This window comes from Solanum pennellii, chromosome 4 (assembly GCF_001406875.1).
Source record: "Solanum pennellii chromosome 4, SPENNV200".
Taxonomy (NCBI): domain Eukaryota; kingdom Viridiplantae; phylum Streptophyta; class Magnoliopsida; order Solanales; family Solanaceae; genus Solanum; species Solanum pennellii.
In genome coordinates this window covers 4,332,215-4,345,207 of record NC_028640.1, presented here as the reverse complement: position 1 = coordinate 4,345,207, position 12,993 = coordinate 4,332,215, and the positions used below count along the sequence as shown (strand labels likewise).

The 12,993-nt window shown below is 31.6% G+C and overlaps 1 protein-coding gene and 1 pseudogene across 4 annotated transcripts; one reads left to right on the top strand and one right to left on the bottom strand.

Moving 5' to 3' along the window:
* Nucleotides 1-3,033: 3,033 nt before the first annotated feature.
* LOC107017313 lies at nucleotides 3,034-4,846 on the top strand (annotated as a pseudogene). The gene is made up of 2 exons (XR_003577854.1): nucleotides 3,034-3,954; nucleotides 4,081-4,846. The product of XR_003577854.1 is annotated as a cytochrome P450 CYP736A12-like (transcript).
* A 420-nt stretch (nucleotides 4,847-5,266) lies between these two features.
* LOC107015779 (TGACG-sequence-specific DNA-binding protein TGA-1A) lies at nucleotides 5,267-11,061 on the bottom strand. Of its 3 annotated transcripts, XR_003577855.1 has the most exons (10): nucleotides 10,768-10,977; nucleotides 9,406-9,603; nucleotides 9,194-9,268; nucleotides 8,301-8,360; nucleotides 8,090-8,167; nucleotides 7,888-7,951; nucleotides 6,964-7,238; nucleotides 6,427-6,657; nucleotides 5,772-5,987; nucleotides 5,267-5,520 (listed from the first exon to the last, which is right to left on the bottom strand). XR_003577855.1 is itself a non-coding variant. In XM_015216184.2 (9 exons), the coding sequence occupies exons 2-9, from the start codon at nucleotides 9,592-9,594 to the stop codon at nucleotides 5,939-5,941; spliced, it is 1,008 nt and encodes a 335-aa protein (XP_015071670.1). In that variant the 5' UTR covers nucleotides 9,595-9,603; nucleotides 10,768-10,977; the 3' UTR covers nucleotides 5,550-5,938. The 3 variants fall into 3 exon arrangements, 2 of the variants coding, with proteins under 2 accessions (XP_015071670.1, XP_015071669.1); XM_015216184.2 differs by lacking the exon at nucleotides 5,267-5,520 and having other exon boundaries at nucleotides 5,550-5,987; nucleotides 6,440-6,657; XM_015216183.2 differs by lacking the exon at nucleotides 5,267-5,520 and having other exon boundaries at nucleotides 5,619-5,987; nucleotides 10,768-11,061.
* Between the last annotated feature and the right edge of the window lie 1,932 nt (nucleotides 11,062-12,993).

The window sequence follows — 12,993 nt, the reverse complement described above, 5'->3', positions numbered from 1 at the left end:
GAAAAGTCAAGGCGTTCTTGAAGATTTCTTGCGAATTCGAAGGGTTCTTCTCTAAGATTCGATCTTGAGAGGTATGTGAATTCTCATAATATTAGGTTCATTCACCTACACGTCAATCATATTATTTTCAACAAATTTTTTATTCTTGAAGTTGAATAATTTGAGTTCTTAATTAGTTTCTTATTACCTATTGAGATCCTTAAAAATTGTTTACGTCTTAACCTTATTGACAAAAAATGTAGAGTTGCTTTCCTCAAAAGAATACCTATCGTTGGAAATTTCTTGGCAATTAAAATATTATTTTCTTTTTCAATTATCTACATTTATAGAAATTCATATATGTGTTGTGTAAAGGAAAGAAAATAAATTCTCTCAACTTTATTAACTTTTTAATGCATTATAATGCAATTTTATAGTATTCTTTTAAACATACTAACATTTTCTTTTTTGTTAGTTTTGAACCGATTACTAAAAAATAAATATTGAATTGTTAAGTATTTGCCCCAAAATTTTTCTTAATGACTATGAAATATAATATCAACATGCTTTTTGGCATTCTTTAACACCTCACCTCACGCCCAGTGCGTGAACAATTTTGATTTTGGGGGTCCCAACGTCGGGTGAGACGAGCCCTGCTTTAATACCATGTGAAATTAGGTCTTAGGCCTAACTCACATCCCAAAAGCTAGCTCAAAGGGAGGAAGATTGTCCAAGCCTTATAAAGAATAGACTCATCTCATTAACCACCGATGTGAGACTTTTTGTATTTCTTTAACACTAACCCACAACCAAACAACGTTCACAACATTATAATTTTTAATTCTTAACCCAACTTATTTAAGGAATATCTTAAATGTAATTATAATTACATTTATTAATTAAATTTTAAATTTTCAAACGAAGTTCTATGTCCCAAACAAAATTCTAAAATCCAAATACTCATTTTGAATTCCTACTAAGAAGGATATTTATTCTCCAAACGTAGAATATAATAAGTATCTTCATAAATCATCTTTTTTTCTCATAATTAAAGATGACAAATAAAGCCAGACAATTTGTTTACCATTCTAATCATCTTTTTTTCTCATAATTAAGGATGATAAATAAAGACAGTTTTTTTTTTACCATTTTAATCAATAGTAGGTGAAGGCCCTATATTGTGTACATCTCATTAGAGCCTACTATATTGAAGAGGCTAGAAGTGGGCAATTAATGATTAACGTGTCTGTTTATATTTTTAATACTTTATATGATAAATTTTATGCTTTAACAAGGTTTGTACCTCACCATTTTTTGTTTTAACAGAAATTAAATTCATCATGTGATGTTGTCCAGCCAAGCCACAATTACTGACTTTGTGTGGGCCATCATATCTTTCTTTTTTTCTTTTCCTATTTTTAGGGTGTCTATGTGCTAATTTAATTCAATATTATAATTATATTTTATTTGAATCGTACCTCGTAGTAAATTATAACTATTTCATTTCTCTTTGTGGTGAATCTTGCTTGTCACTTTTGTTCTTGTTAGATAATCTCGCTCGCCTCTTTTGCTTTTATATAAACGAAAATGTATAAAATGTTTTGTGTTTGTTAAAGCGAGAGAAAATTGAATATATACATATATTTTCGTTCCCCTCCCTCTCCTCTCCCAGATCTCACTCGTCTCTCTCACTTTATACAAATACGAATGTATTCGTTGTGTTTGTATTTGTATAAAGCGAAAGAAAATTGCATATATACAAATACAAAAACATATATTTTTCGTCCTCTACACTTATGATTGTACAAATACGATATTTCTTTACCTAGTTTTCTTTTGTCTTTCTCTTTCTCGCTTTATACAAACACATATTATACGATTGATTCTTTTGTATATGTATACCAAAATAGATTATACAATTGTTTTCTTTGTATGTGTGTGTATATATATATATATATAGACATAGCAAATATAAAGTTTGTTATGGAGCGCTATTATGCAAACTATAATATATAAATATGATTTTTGTGTTTGTTATAGGTCAAAGTTGTTCTTTTTTATTTTAGTTTTTGTAATTTTATATTTTTATTTATTTATTTTATTTTTCTAATTAGTTATATATTTGAATTTCATTAAAAAATCTATAAATTATAATAATTATAATATTAATAACTTGAAATATTAAAAAAAATGACATCCGAGATTTCATTTATCCTACCTAAATTAGGATAAAAGGATTAACATGTCACGTAAATATTTTCTTAAATAATAAATCATAATAATTAATAGTTGATTCACATAATTCCGCCTTGTAATACATAAGGAACATATATATTTTCTGAAAATTATATAAAAATATTATAAATCATAATGATTAACTTAAAATATAAAAAATATATAAATAAATTGATTGACTCTCGAAAATTTATATGCTTCACATAATTTGAGACAAAAAAAAAGTTATGTATATTATGTATAAGTAACTAGAAGGTGTATAAGTTCTAATAATTAAAACTTAAATATATAAAATATCTATAAAAATAATGATTGACTCAAAATTATATCTATGATGCATAAATTAAAACAAAAATAACATATGTTGGACCCGAAAAAAAAAATCTTATGTGAGATATCCCTTTGTGAACTTTGAACCACATGTACTATAAGGATTAGATTTCGCCCACACATTATTATATTAGTTATTATATTATATATGAATAACTATTTTTCTAATCAATAATCAAATGATATTTGTAATCATTTTTTAAAATCCTTAAACTGTCTTTATTAACTAAATTTTAAATTTTCAAATGAAGTTCTATGTTCCAAACAAAATTCTAAAATCCAAAAAGACTCATTTTGAATTCCTACTTTAAATACTTTTTTTCTGTTTTTTGTTAGCTTTAAATCAGACTATTATTGTCCAAACGTCAAATCTATATCTTTTTTATTTTTGCCCCGCCGCCCTATTGCTATCTCTATTATAAGTTTCATTTATATGGTTTGATATTACAACACACACAATAAGCCAACTTGTATATAAGTGTATTTGCAAGTTGGGAAGCAAAAAACACACAAAAATAATAAATTTCTATATCCCATGGCTTCAATATTTTTACAAGTTCTTGCACTACTTGCAATACTATACATTCTTCAAGAATTACACAATAAATTCATAAAAAAGAAGAAAAAACTCCCTCCTGGTCCAAAAGGGCTTCCAATTATAGGAAATCTCCATATGATTGGCAAAAATATCCACCAAGATCTTCATAAAATAGCCAAAAAATATGGTCCAATAATGAGCATGAAATTTGGTGTTATTCCTATAATTGTTGCTTCATCTCCTCATGCTGCTGAACAATTCTTGAAAAAACATGATCTTATTTTTGCTAGTAGACCAAATAATAGAGCTATGCGAATCGTCGCGTATAATCAGAGAAATTTAACGTTTGCAAAATATGGACCTTATTGGAGAAATATACGAAAATTATGCATGTTAGAATTGCTTAGTCCAAATCATTTCAAGAAATGAGAAAACAACAAGTTACAAATTTTGTGACTTTTATCAATCGGGCAGCTTCTGGTCATGATGAAGTTGATATTAGTGCTAATCTTTCTTTATTAAGTGCTAATATGTCATGTTTAATGATATTTGGAAAAAAATATATGGATGATGAATTTAATGAAAGGGGTTTTAAAGATGTTATTCAAGAGGCTTTGATTATAGCAGCAACACCAAATATTGGCGAGTTTTTTCCTTTTCTAGATAAGTTTGATTTTCAAGGATTAATTCCTCGTACGAAAAAATTGGCAAAGGTATTTGATGAATTTTTAGAGAGAGTTATTGATGAACATGTTCAAAATTCCAAAGAGGAGAAACAAACTAAGGATATTGTTGATACTATGATGAATATCATGCAATCTGGTGAAGCTGAATTCGAATTCGATCGTCGTCATATCAAGGCTATTTTATTGGTAATTTTAATATAATGGGATATATTTAACTATATGTTTATAGTTTATAGTCATTTTATTTATCATAACTTTCGAATAGGGTTAGAACTCCTTAATAAAAGTTCTGACTCGATCGTCTTCATGCAGGACTTGTTAATAGCTTCTATAGACCCTCAGCAACATCAATTGATTGGATTTTGTCTGAACTTGTAAGGCACCCAAAAGTAATGAAGAAATTACAAAAGGAGTTGGAACAAGTAGTTGGAATGAATAGAATTGTGGAAGAATCAGACTTGGAAAAATTAAAATACTTAGACATGATCATCAAAGAAGGCTTTAGGCTTCACCCTATTGCACCACTACTCATCCCTCATGAATCAATGGAAGATTGCATGATTGATGGCTTTAATATACCTAGAGGTTCAAGAATTCTAGTAAATACCTGGGCAATCGGAAGAGATCCAGAAGTTTGGCCCGAACCTGAGAAGTTCATGCCAGAAAGGTTTGTTGGAAGTGATATTGATCTTCGTGGACGTGATTTTCAACTTTTACCATTTAGCTCTGAAAGAAGAAGTTGTCCTGGATTACAGTTAGGGCTCATAGTCGTTCGCTTTGTAATAGCACAATTGGTTCATTGTTTTGATTGGAAGCTACCAAATGATTTAGACATGACTGAAAAATTTGGTTTAGTTGTATCTAGAGCTCAACATTTAGTGGCTATTCCTACTTATCGATTGCATGTATAGTTTATATGAGTCTTGGTAGAGCGGGGTGGGTTAGAGCTTTTGCAGGTGCGTAGCAAATTTAAATATTTAAAAGCAGAGTTGAACACGCAAGCACTAACTCATTCAAGGTGTGTGGAACCTATTTATGGGGTCTGAAAATGCTAGACTACAACAACCTATTATATTAAGAGTGTCCAAAATATGTTATTTAATCACTATATGTATTATTTTACTTGTATGAATGGTATCTTTTTCCAAGACACCCTCACATGCACATGGCTACGCCCCTGCCTTCAACCATAAAATTTGAATGATAAACTACAAAAAAAAAATAGGGTACGAGGTAGAGTTATTATGAAAAGATAGGATATATGATAGATATATGATTATTAAATAATAATAAAAAAAAGGTAAGTTAGAATGATCATTTGGATTATATTTTAGCTAAATTTAATGAATTATCTAGATTAACTTGTTAAGTCGTGTCCAATATCAAAAACATGAAATGAAATGCTTATAGCAAAAACATAGTGAGATAATAATACTTATAAGAAATGGCACAAACATAACATTCGATCGACTTGATTATGCACACCCTACCAACTACCAAGCGAGCAAAACGGACGTAGCCAATTGGCTACGCGTTTATCTGAATCCATAACTTTCGACACGGTCCATAATTTTAGACACGGAGTTCATATATGTATACGTTAAAACTTAAAACCTACTAAAAAAACTCAACAAACGTACTTGGATCAAATCCATGATTTTACTTGTATGAGTTCATTGCGAGGCTGAACTCATTAAAGTTCAAATCCTGGATCTGTCTCTCTAAGTGAGCAACACTCTTCCGAACCAAAACCTGTAAAAGTAAATATTTAGATGCAAATCTTCGAAAAGACATTCTCACGAGAAATCACAACATGATATTAGTCATGCCATTGCTCGACGTATGTTATATACATATCAATTTCTCATCTCCAACGCGTTCAAAAGTTGCTCGGAAACATAAGCCACAATAGACTCTTGGAGACACTTTGTACAACTAGTATAATGTCCTATATTCATATTGAGAGCTTTATTGACATAAACAAGAGCTAAATTTTAGCTTACATAGTATAGTTTCTGAAGGCAAAACTCGTCGAATGGTGTATTGAGGGATCTTCTATAGCTTCATTAGGCCGGCTCATGAAGACGAGTAGCCCAGTGTGAGCTTAGAACACGAAGCCGTTCAAAGTACTCCCCCAAGGCAAGTAAGCCCTGAGCTGCTTGGAGCGTATTCAGGATGCGGGACATCTGTTGAAGTGTTTCTTGCCGGAGATGATCTGCCTGTTTCCAGAAACGGAACAGAGACAAGTCAGGACAACGACTCGAATATCCACATCACAGACTTACCACACATAAACGACTCAGCCACAACACTCCGCTCATGAAAATCTTACCTTGCTTACACCAAATGAACGAATTTAAGCATACCAGAAATAATGCTATCTAATCATTTCCTCGGGAATCTTAGTAGCTTTGTTGGTTGGTTACCTGAACTTTTAACTTGTTTGTGAGGGTTCGGTTCTCTATGTTGTAATTACCTCCCCCGTTTTCCCTTTCCATAAAAAACAAAAAATCTAATCACTCCCTCATTTCAGCACAAATTGTCTCTCAGAGTTTACTCACAATCTTTTACGGGTGCATACGACATGAAGTTTATAGATATCACTTTGAAAGATAGAACATCTATTGAAAGGAAAGAAAATCCAATATGCGATACTACCTGATTTACGAACCTAACAAGAGCTTCCAACTTCTCGATGGCAGGCCCCATCTGCGGAAGAGAGTAATTCCCTTCACCTAATTGACCAGCTGCAACAGCCTCAGCGAGAATCTGATGAAGTTTTACCATTCCTTGTGATAAGGCATCTTCTGCTTGCTGACACGATTGCCTGAGGTTACAAACCTCCCGGAGTTGTTGTTCTGTCAAGAGCTCAAGATGTGGTGTGAGAACCTGCAAAAAAAAACTTGTATAAGAAACGTTGATAATCGAAAACATTGAAGAACAAGAAGATTAATCAGTCACGAGTTTAAGGAAAGAAAGATCATATGTTTGGCGTCAATGATACAAACGTTTTCTCGAAGCAATGGATACTAAGTTTCAACATAAATATTAGATGTACTTAGATTAATATTGGAATAATTAACCTAAATAGTTGTCCATACAACCGCTTAAGCCGGCAAATGTATAATTAGTGTATAATCCATATATGCTGGTTAGGAAAAGTAAAAAATGAATCCGACCTGAAGCGTTTATTACCTTTAGAAGCTCGGATGGACGAAACCCCCCAATCCACATAAAAAAGCGTTCTGCTGATGTCTTCCACATGCCAGACATGATATAAAGGACATCAGCTTTAGCAGCCGTAGCCTTGACGCGGAAGAGCTCAAAGTAGTGGTTCAGGCAACCATCAACGATAATGCGTAATTCCGCTTCACTAATTTGAGAATGATGCAGAGCATTCCTTAAATCATTTGTTTGTCTATTTTGCTCTTCCACCCACTGACCATACTCCGTATCAAATACAGCAGTTCCTGTGGATTCGAGAAGTTAGAGAAAGTTCAAAGAGAGGAAATTGTTCTAGCTTTGGTCTTATCTAACACACATTTTACTAATGATTATCAATGTGATCAGAACTGGTATGTTGCTCGGATTCTTCAAAAATGTTACCAGGTGTGTGTCGGACCCTCCAAAGAGCGCATATTTTGAGGAGCTGACACAGGTGCGGTAGCATTTCAGGAGAGTCCAAGCAACATGAAGTATTTGATAAGTAGAACAAATAGGATGAATAAAAAAGGTAGCTCGATGCACTAAGCTCCGAATATGCGAGAAGTCCGAGGAAGGTCCGGACCTCAAGGGTCTATTATACCACAGTCTTGCCTTGCTTTTCTGCAAGAGGTTGTTTCCACCGCTCAACCCCGTGAGTTTTCGGTCACATGGCAGCAACTTTACCAGTTACACATGATTAATGAAATACATGTAAAATAATCCGGTAAGAACCAAATTCATTTCTATAGGTCTCTAGTCCGTAAGTCTTATTTACAGATAAAGCAGAACAATGATATCATTTTTATGTTTAATCTGACTAAAGTGCATCTGCATAATTCAATCTCTCCGACAGATTCAAGCATGAAATTTGATTAAGTACATGAAAAGTTGACAACACGGTGCGAACCAACAAACCTGAGCTAGCAGTTCCAGAGTAACTTATCTGGCTAGCATCTAAACCAGCACCTACATACAGACCCTGTAGCAAAATGTTTGTCAATGTGTTAGATTTCGTTCTCATCCTAAAATGTAAAACGTTGTGGCATTAATCACCGAAAAAGGATCAAAATCTCAGCTTCATAAATTTAAAAAAAAAACACAGAAATTGTCCCTTTACCTGTTTTCTGGCCCGATCTAGTTCTTGTTCCAATTGAATCAGCTTCAATTTACTATTTTCTAACTGCTGAACATAGGCCTAAGTAACAGAATGTAAACTCGGAAAATTAGTGACTTGATCAGAACACCAAATCGTGTGGTTCGATAAGGAAGAGTAAGTTTGGTTAGGAATATAATGTTGCATACTAAAATTAGAAAAACTCAAGGAATACCTTCTTCCGCAAACGGCTTTTACGAGCAGCCTCACGGTTTTGAGCAAGACGTCTAAGTACCTGCATATCAGGCTTGGACATAAATTTTACTGCAACAGAAATTTTACACTTTTGACTTCTCATTTCCGACAGAAGAATAATCGAAAAAGAAACAAGAACCTTGAGAAAATAGACAGAAGATATAAACAAAAGCTCTTGCTTGGAAACAAGAAGCCCGAAAAAAAAAATGTACATTGGAGATACTTGTCAACATGTCAATGAAATTAAACAACCTCCGCAACAGAAGTCATGCAGTCGCATCTAATCTGTCTCCCCTACCTCTCCTGTATATTTACGTGTTTGTCTTTCGTTAAACTTAGACCTTTTACAACAGTTAGGATTAACTAATTGGTCTAGTTGAACCGTCACCTCAGCATTTCCAGTCCCGATACATGTTTATTATGGTATCTTCAATGCACACTTTCTATATATATGCCCCCGTCCAATCAAAGACATCCATGCCATAGAGAATCAGGCTCGGAAAACCAAGACTAGGGACCACTCTCCCTGCTTGCTTCCTGCCTCATTGCTCAATTTTCTCCACAAACAATACTCCGTAAATGTGGGCATCTAAATCCTGAATGTCGAAACCTCAAAGATCACAGCTTAAAACCTATATAACTATGCGAGGAACCGTTAATTATTTGAAAAACCAGAGACTACAGCTCCAAGAAAGTTTAAAATGTATAGGTGGCCTAATTCTGTTTTTGCTAAACGGGAACTAAACAGTCGAAACTATGAATCAATCAACTCTAAACACCTCATGCCAAAAGACTTTTAGATTCATGAGAACAGCGTAACAAACAAAACGCTCATTTAAGATACGAGATTATAAGAACAGAACACATCTTTACCTTCTCGATGGGTTTACTTGTTTCCGCTTCATATCTATTAGAAGTCCCTACTGTTCCATGCGAAGTATCTTCTGTCTAGACACGTTAACTATATTGATCAGTACAATCTGCTGCATAACTAAAACAGAGAAAAATCTCTTTTTTTAATTGATAAAGCTAAAACACAAGTGATCGAAAGAGATTGAGAAGAGAAAAGGAAAAAAGAAATGTACCTCAATGTCTAATCTTTTGTCCATCATCGGTATCTGGTCCTCTAAGCATTTCTCAACTTCTAGAATCATGGTTGTCGATGTACTCGGACAACTAGCATTGAAATCATCCCACATGCCAATTTGATGGATCGGCTCACATATGCCCATCCTTCTCGAGGCAACAAACTGAGTGTATGTTGAAGAATTCATTTGTACGGACTGACATTTAAAAGACACAAGTCAGCTATCATTGACATGAAAATCAACAAGCACAAAAGCTAATCGCAGCGATGAATATAAAGCATGAGAAAAGATATATGAACTTTATCTAGCTTTCCATATGCACACACTGATGTAGACAAGTAGCTAATACTTACCGCAAATTGACAATAGCAACTTTGTAATAAGACTTGTGAGAAAGACACATCTCGTAACATATAGTCATAAAGCACTAGATTTGGAGGTAATGGATCGATAACCAAAACACCATATTATCGAAATCCATGTTATTTACTCTTGACTATAGCTAATATGAAGAATTCGCCTTATAATCTATCACACGCCACTTCTTAGAACTTTCCCCTTAATGTCATATTTCAACAGGATTTGATCATCATAACATGTCCACACAGGAAATAGACTGTCCATCATACCAAGAAAATCGACTGATCCTTAACGAAACCTTACGTAATAATCTTAATCTACGACACATTGCTGCAACAGGACTATAAATAAGCAAGTTCTTGTACAAGTAACAAGTGCAGGCATCAAATTCTAGTAGCTTTTTGATATTTTAATCAAGATTTTAAGCCATTTCATACAACTTTTATAGCCTTTTTCACCTCTCTGTATTACTAGCATATACCAACAACAGTCTAAAATTACCTACCGATAAATGGGGCAAAAATTAATGTAGAAATCAAGGTTTGGAAACACCTATAAGCAAATCAAGAAGCTAAAAACTATTTAAAGATTTAATCTTTTTCATCTTAAAAGGCTCAAAACATTATATCTATATACACCAATCATCAATTTACTATAACAACAACATATTCAGTATAATTCTACTAAGTCGTCAGCTCTGAGGAAGATAAAGTGTACACAGACTATATTCCTCGATTTCCAAAACAACATATGCTCAAATCAATCATCAATTTACTATTTTTTGCTCAAAACTCTTGCAATTAGCACATGAATGAAATTTAAAAAAAAAAAAAAAGATTTCAACTTTTTCAAAGAAAAAGGATAAAACTTCAAGAAACAATCAAATTAACTTAACTTTAAGCCCTTTTGACTTTAATTAAATGCTAAATAAGTTCTTTTTTTTTCTTTTTTCCAAAAATAAACCAAACAAAAACAGTAGAAAAGAGAGAAAGATGAAACCTTTTAAAGGCCAAACAGCAAAATCTCAGCTCAACTGAAAAAACCCAAATGGATTCAATTTTGTGAGAAGAAGATAAAAGAAAATCTTATCAAGATTCAATTTTGAATCAAATTAATGGCAGAAAAATCCTAATATTTACACTTCTTGATATAACCAAACAAAAAATAATAATCATGGGTGTGCAACCATCCCAACTTGTTATAATTTTGCACATATACATACATTATATATATATATATAATTCTATATGGGGGTAGGGGGTTAACGGGTAATGGGTATCAATAGATACAGATATAATATAGAAATATGTTAGTGGTATTAGCTTATGTATAATTGGGTGCCTACACTCTATCAAGATTAGAATTTTAGGATGATAACTTGTCATATTCCCACTACTATAAACTATAATATTAGTTTTTTTTGTTTAAAACACGTTACACTGTGATATATATGATAGAAATGAATAATCTTAGGATTGTATAATACTTCTAATTAAATACAGGATAAAATAAAATTCTGTATTTTATTTTTAAATTCATTATAACGTCTATCTCATATAAAAAGATTTCTAAAAATAATAGACCCACCATCATAATTCATAATCAAATATCTCGTATTTGAGCTTTAGGAAAAAAAAATTGATAAAACATACATTTATATCGTAATAAAAATTATGTCATTTGAATCTGAATTAAAACTTTAAAATAAATATTATATATGAAATGAGAAGTAAAAATAAAAGATCAAATATATGTATGAATTATTAGAAATAGAGTAATTCTGTCCCCATTTGCTTTTTGACAATTGGCCTTATCACTAGCCATGTAGAACAATTATCTCATTTTGTTTTGTTTTATTTTTATTTTGCATAAAAAGCAATTATCGTAAGCTCTTATTTTTAGTATATATATATATACACGTTTGTTAATTCGTAATACTAGAAATTTTATCTAGTCGTATAAATTTGTCAAAAAACCAAAGCATTCATTATTAGTTAAGTGAAAGTGTATATGTCCTTTTTATATCATATAAATTATCATTATCTTTATTTATTTATTACTATATTTTAAGTAATCTGATTGTATAAATATTTTTAAAACGAACTTAATTTAGTTTTATTTTTATTTTCTTGGCTATCCACCCCCCACCCCATGGGAAATATGCTGTCCAAGTCACTCTCACTCAATTTTGTCATTGTTCATTGGTCCTTAATATGGGAACACAAATTGCCGCATGTGTATAGTTGGCCTTTTGAAATTTAGACAATTATTCGAGGACAATATTCAAAAAGAAAATTAAAAAAATAATATTTCTAGAATTATATTATCGTCAAAATATAGGGAGACGAGACGAGCTTAATATACACATGATAGTTATAATTGTGATGTGAATATTTACGAGCAAAGGGATGAAAAGTGAACATTCAAGGATAAATTAGTTTAGTAAGAACGAAAATTAGAACTTATTAACCAACTAATGGACCAAATATATTATTTACCATTATATATATGTCTATTTTGTTTTTATTTATTATATTAATAAATTATTATGATTTGAGAGCGTGGATTACACGAAAATAATAGGCGCGTGAACATGTGAGAAAATATTTAAATGTTAGTTGTCAATTCGCGGGAAGATAAGTGACGGAAGCAAACTTTTTTGTCGTTAATTACACCTACTCATACGTAGAAAAATTATTTTTAAAATAAAAAAATAAATTTGGATAATTAAATAAATAAATAAAATTTGAGGCTTGAAATTAATATATGTTATTCCAACGAAGGACTCTAAAATTGAGTATTCAAATATCGAGAGGTCATTTGATTTGCGAATACATTATAGTTTGATTATATTATAAGATACTATAATATGAAATACGTGTTTGATTCTATGTGGCTTAATTGGTTGAATTATACAGGCTTCTAGATTATGAAGATATTATTCTTGTCTTTCAAGTCAATCTTTTTTATTTGTAAGATTGCAAAGAATTAAGTTAATTTGTATAAAAATGAGGAATAAAATTGCACTAGATAAGCATGGATAATTTTATGTTTTTTTAATCTTGATTTCGTGTTTAAAAAGATAAAAATTATATAAGCTTTGGAGGAGTCAAAATATACCATTTTATTGTTTTACCACGATATTGTTACATATGGAGTATGCATAAAAATAATATCATAATTGCGATATAAATAATTATGAAATTATTTATACTGAATTTAAAA

Excerpts from the sequence above, each read along its gene's own strand:
- LOC107015779 (XM_015216183.2), bottom strand. The coding sequence starts at position 9,594 with ATGAATTCTTCAACATACACTCAGTTTGTTGCCTCGAGAAGGATGGGC. Across the intron at positions 6,658-6,963 it reads GTCCATCCGAGCTTCTAAAG|GTTCTCACACCACATCTTGA; the intron begins GTAATAAACGCT and ends TTTTTTTTGCAG. Across the intron at positions 5,988-6,426 it reads TTGTTAGGTTCGTAAATCAG|GCAGATCATCTCCGGCAAGA; the intron begins GTAGTATCGCAT and ends TTCTGGAAACAG.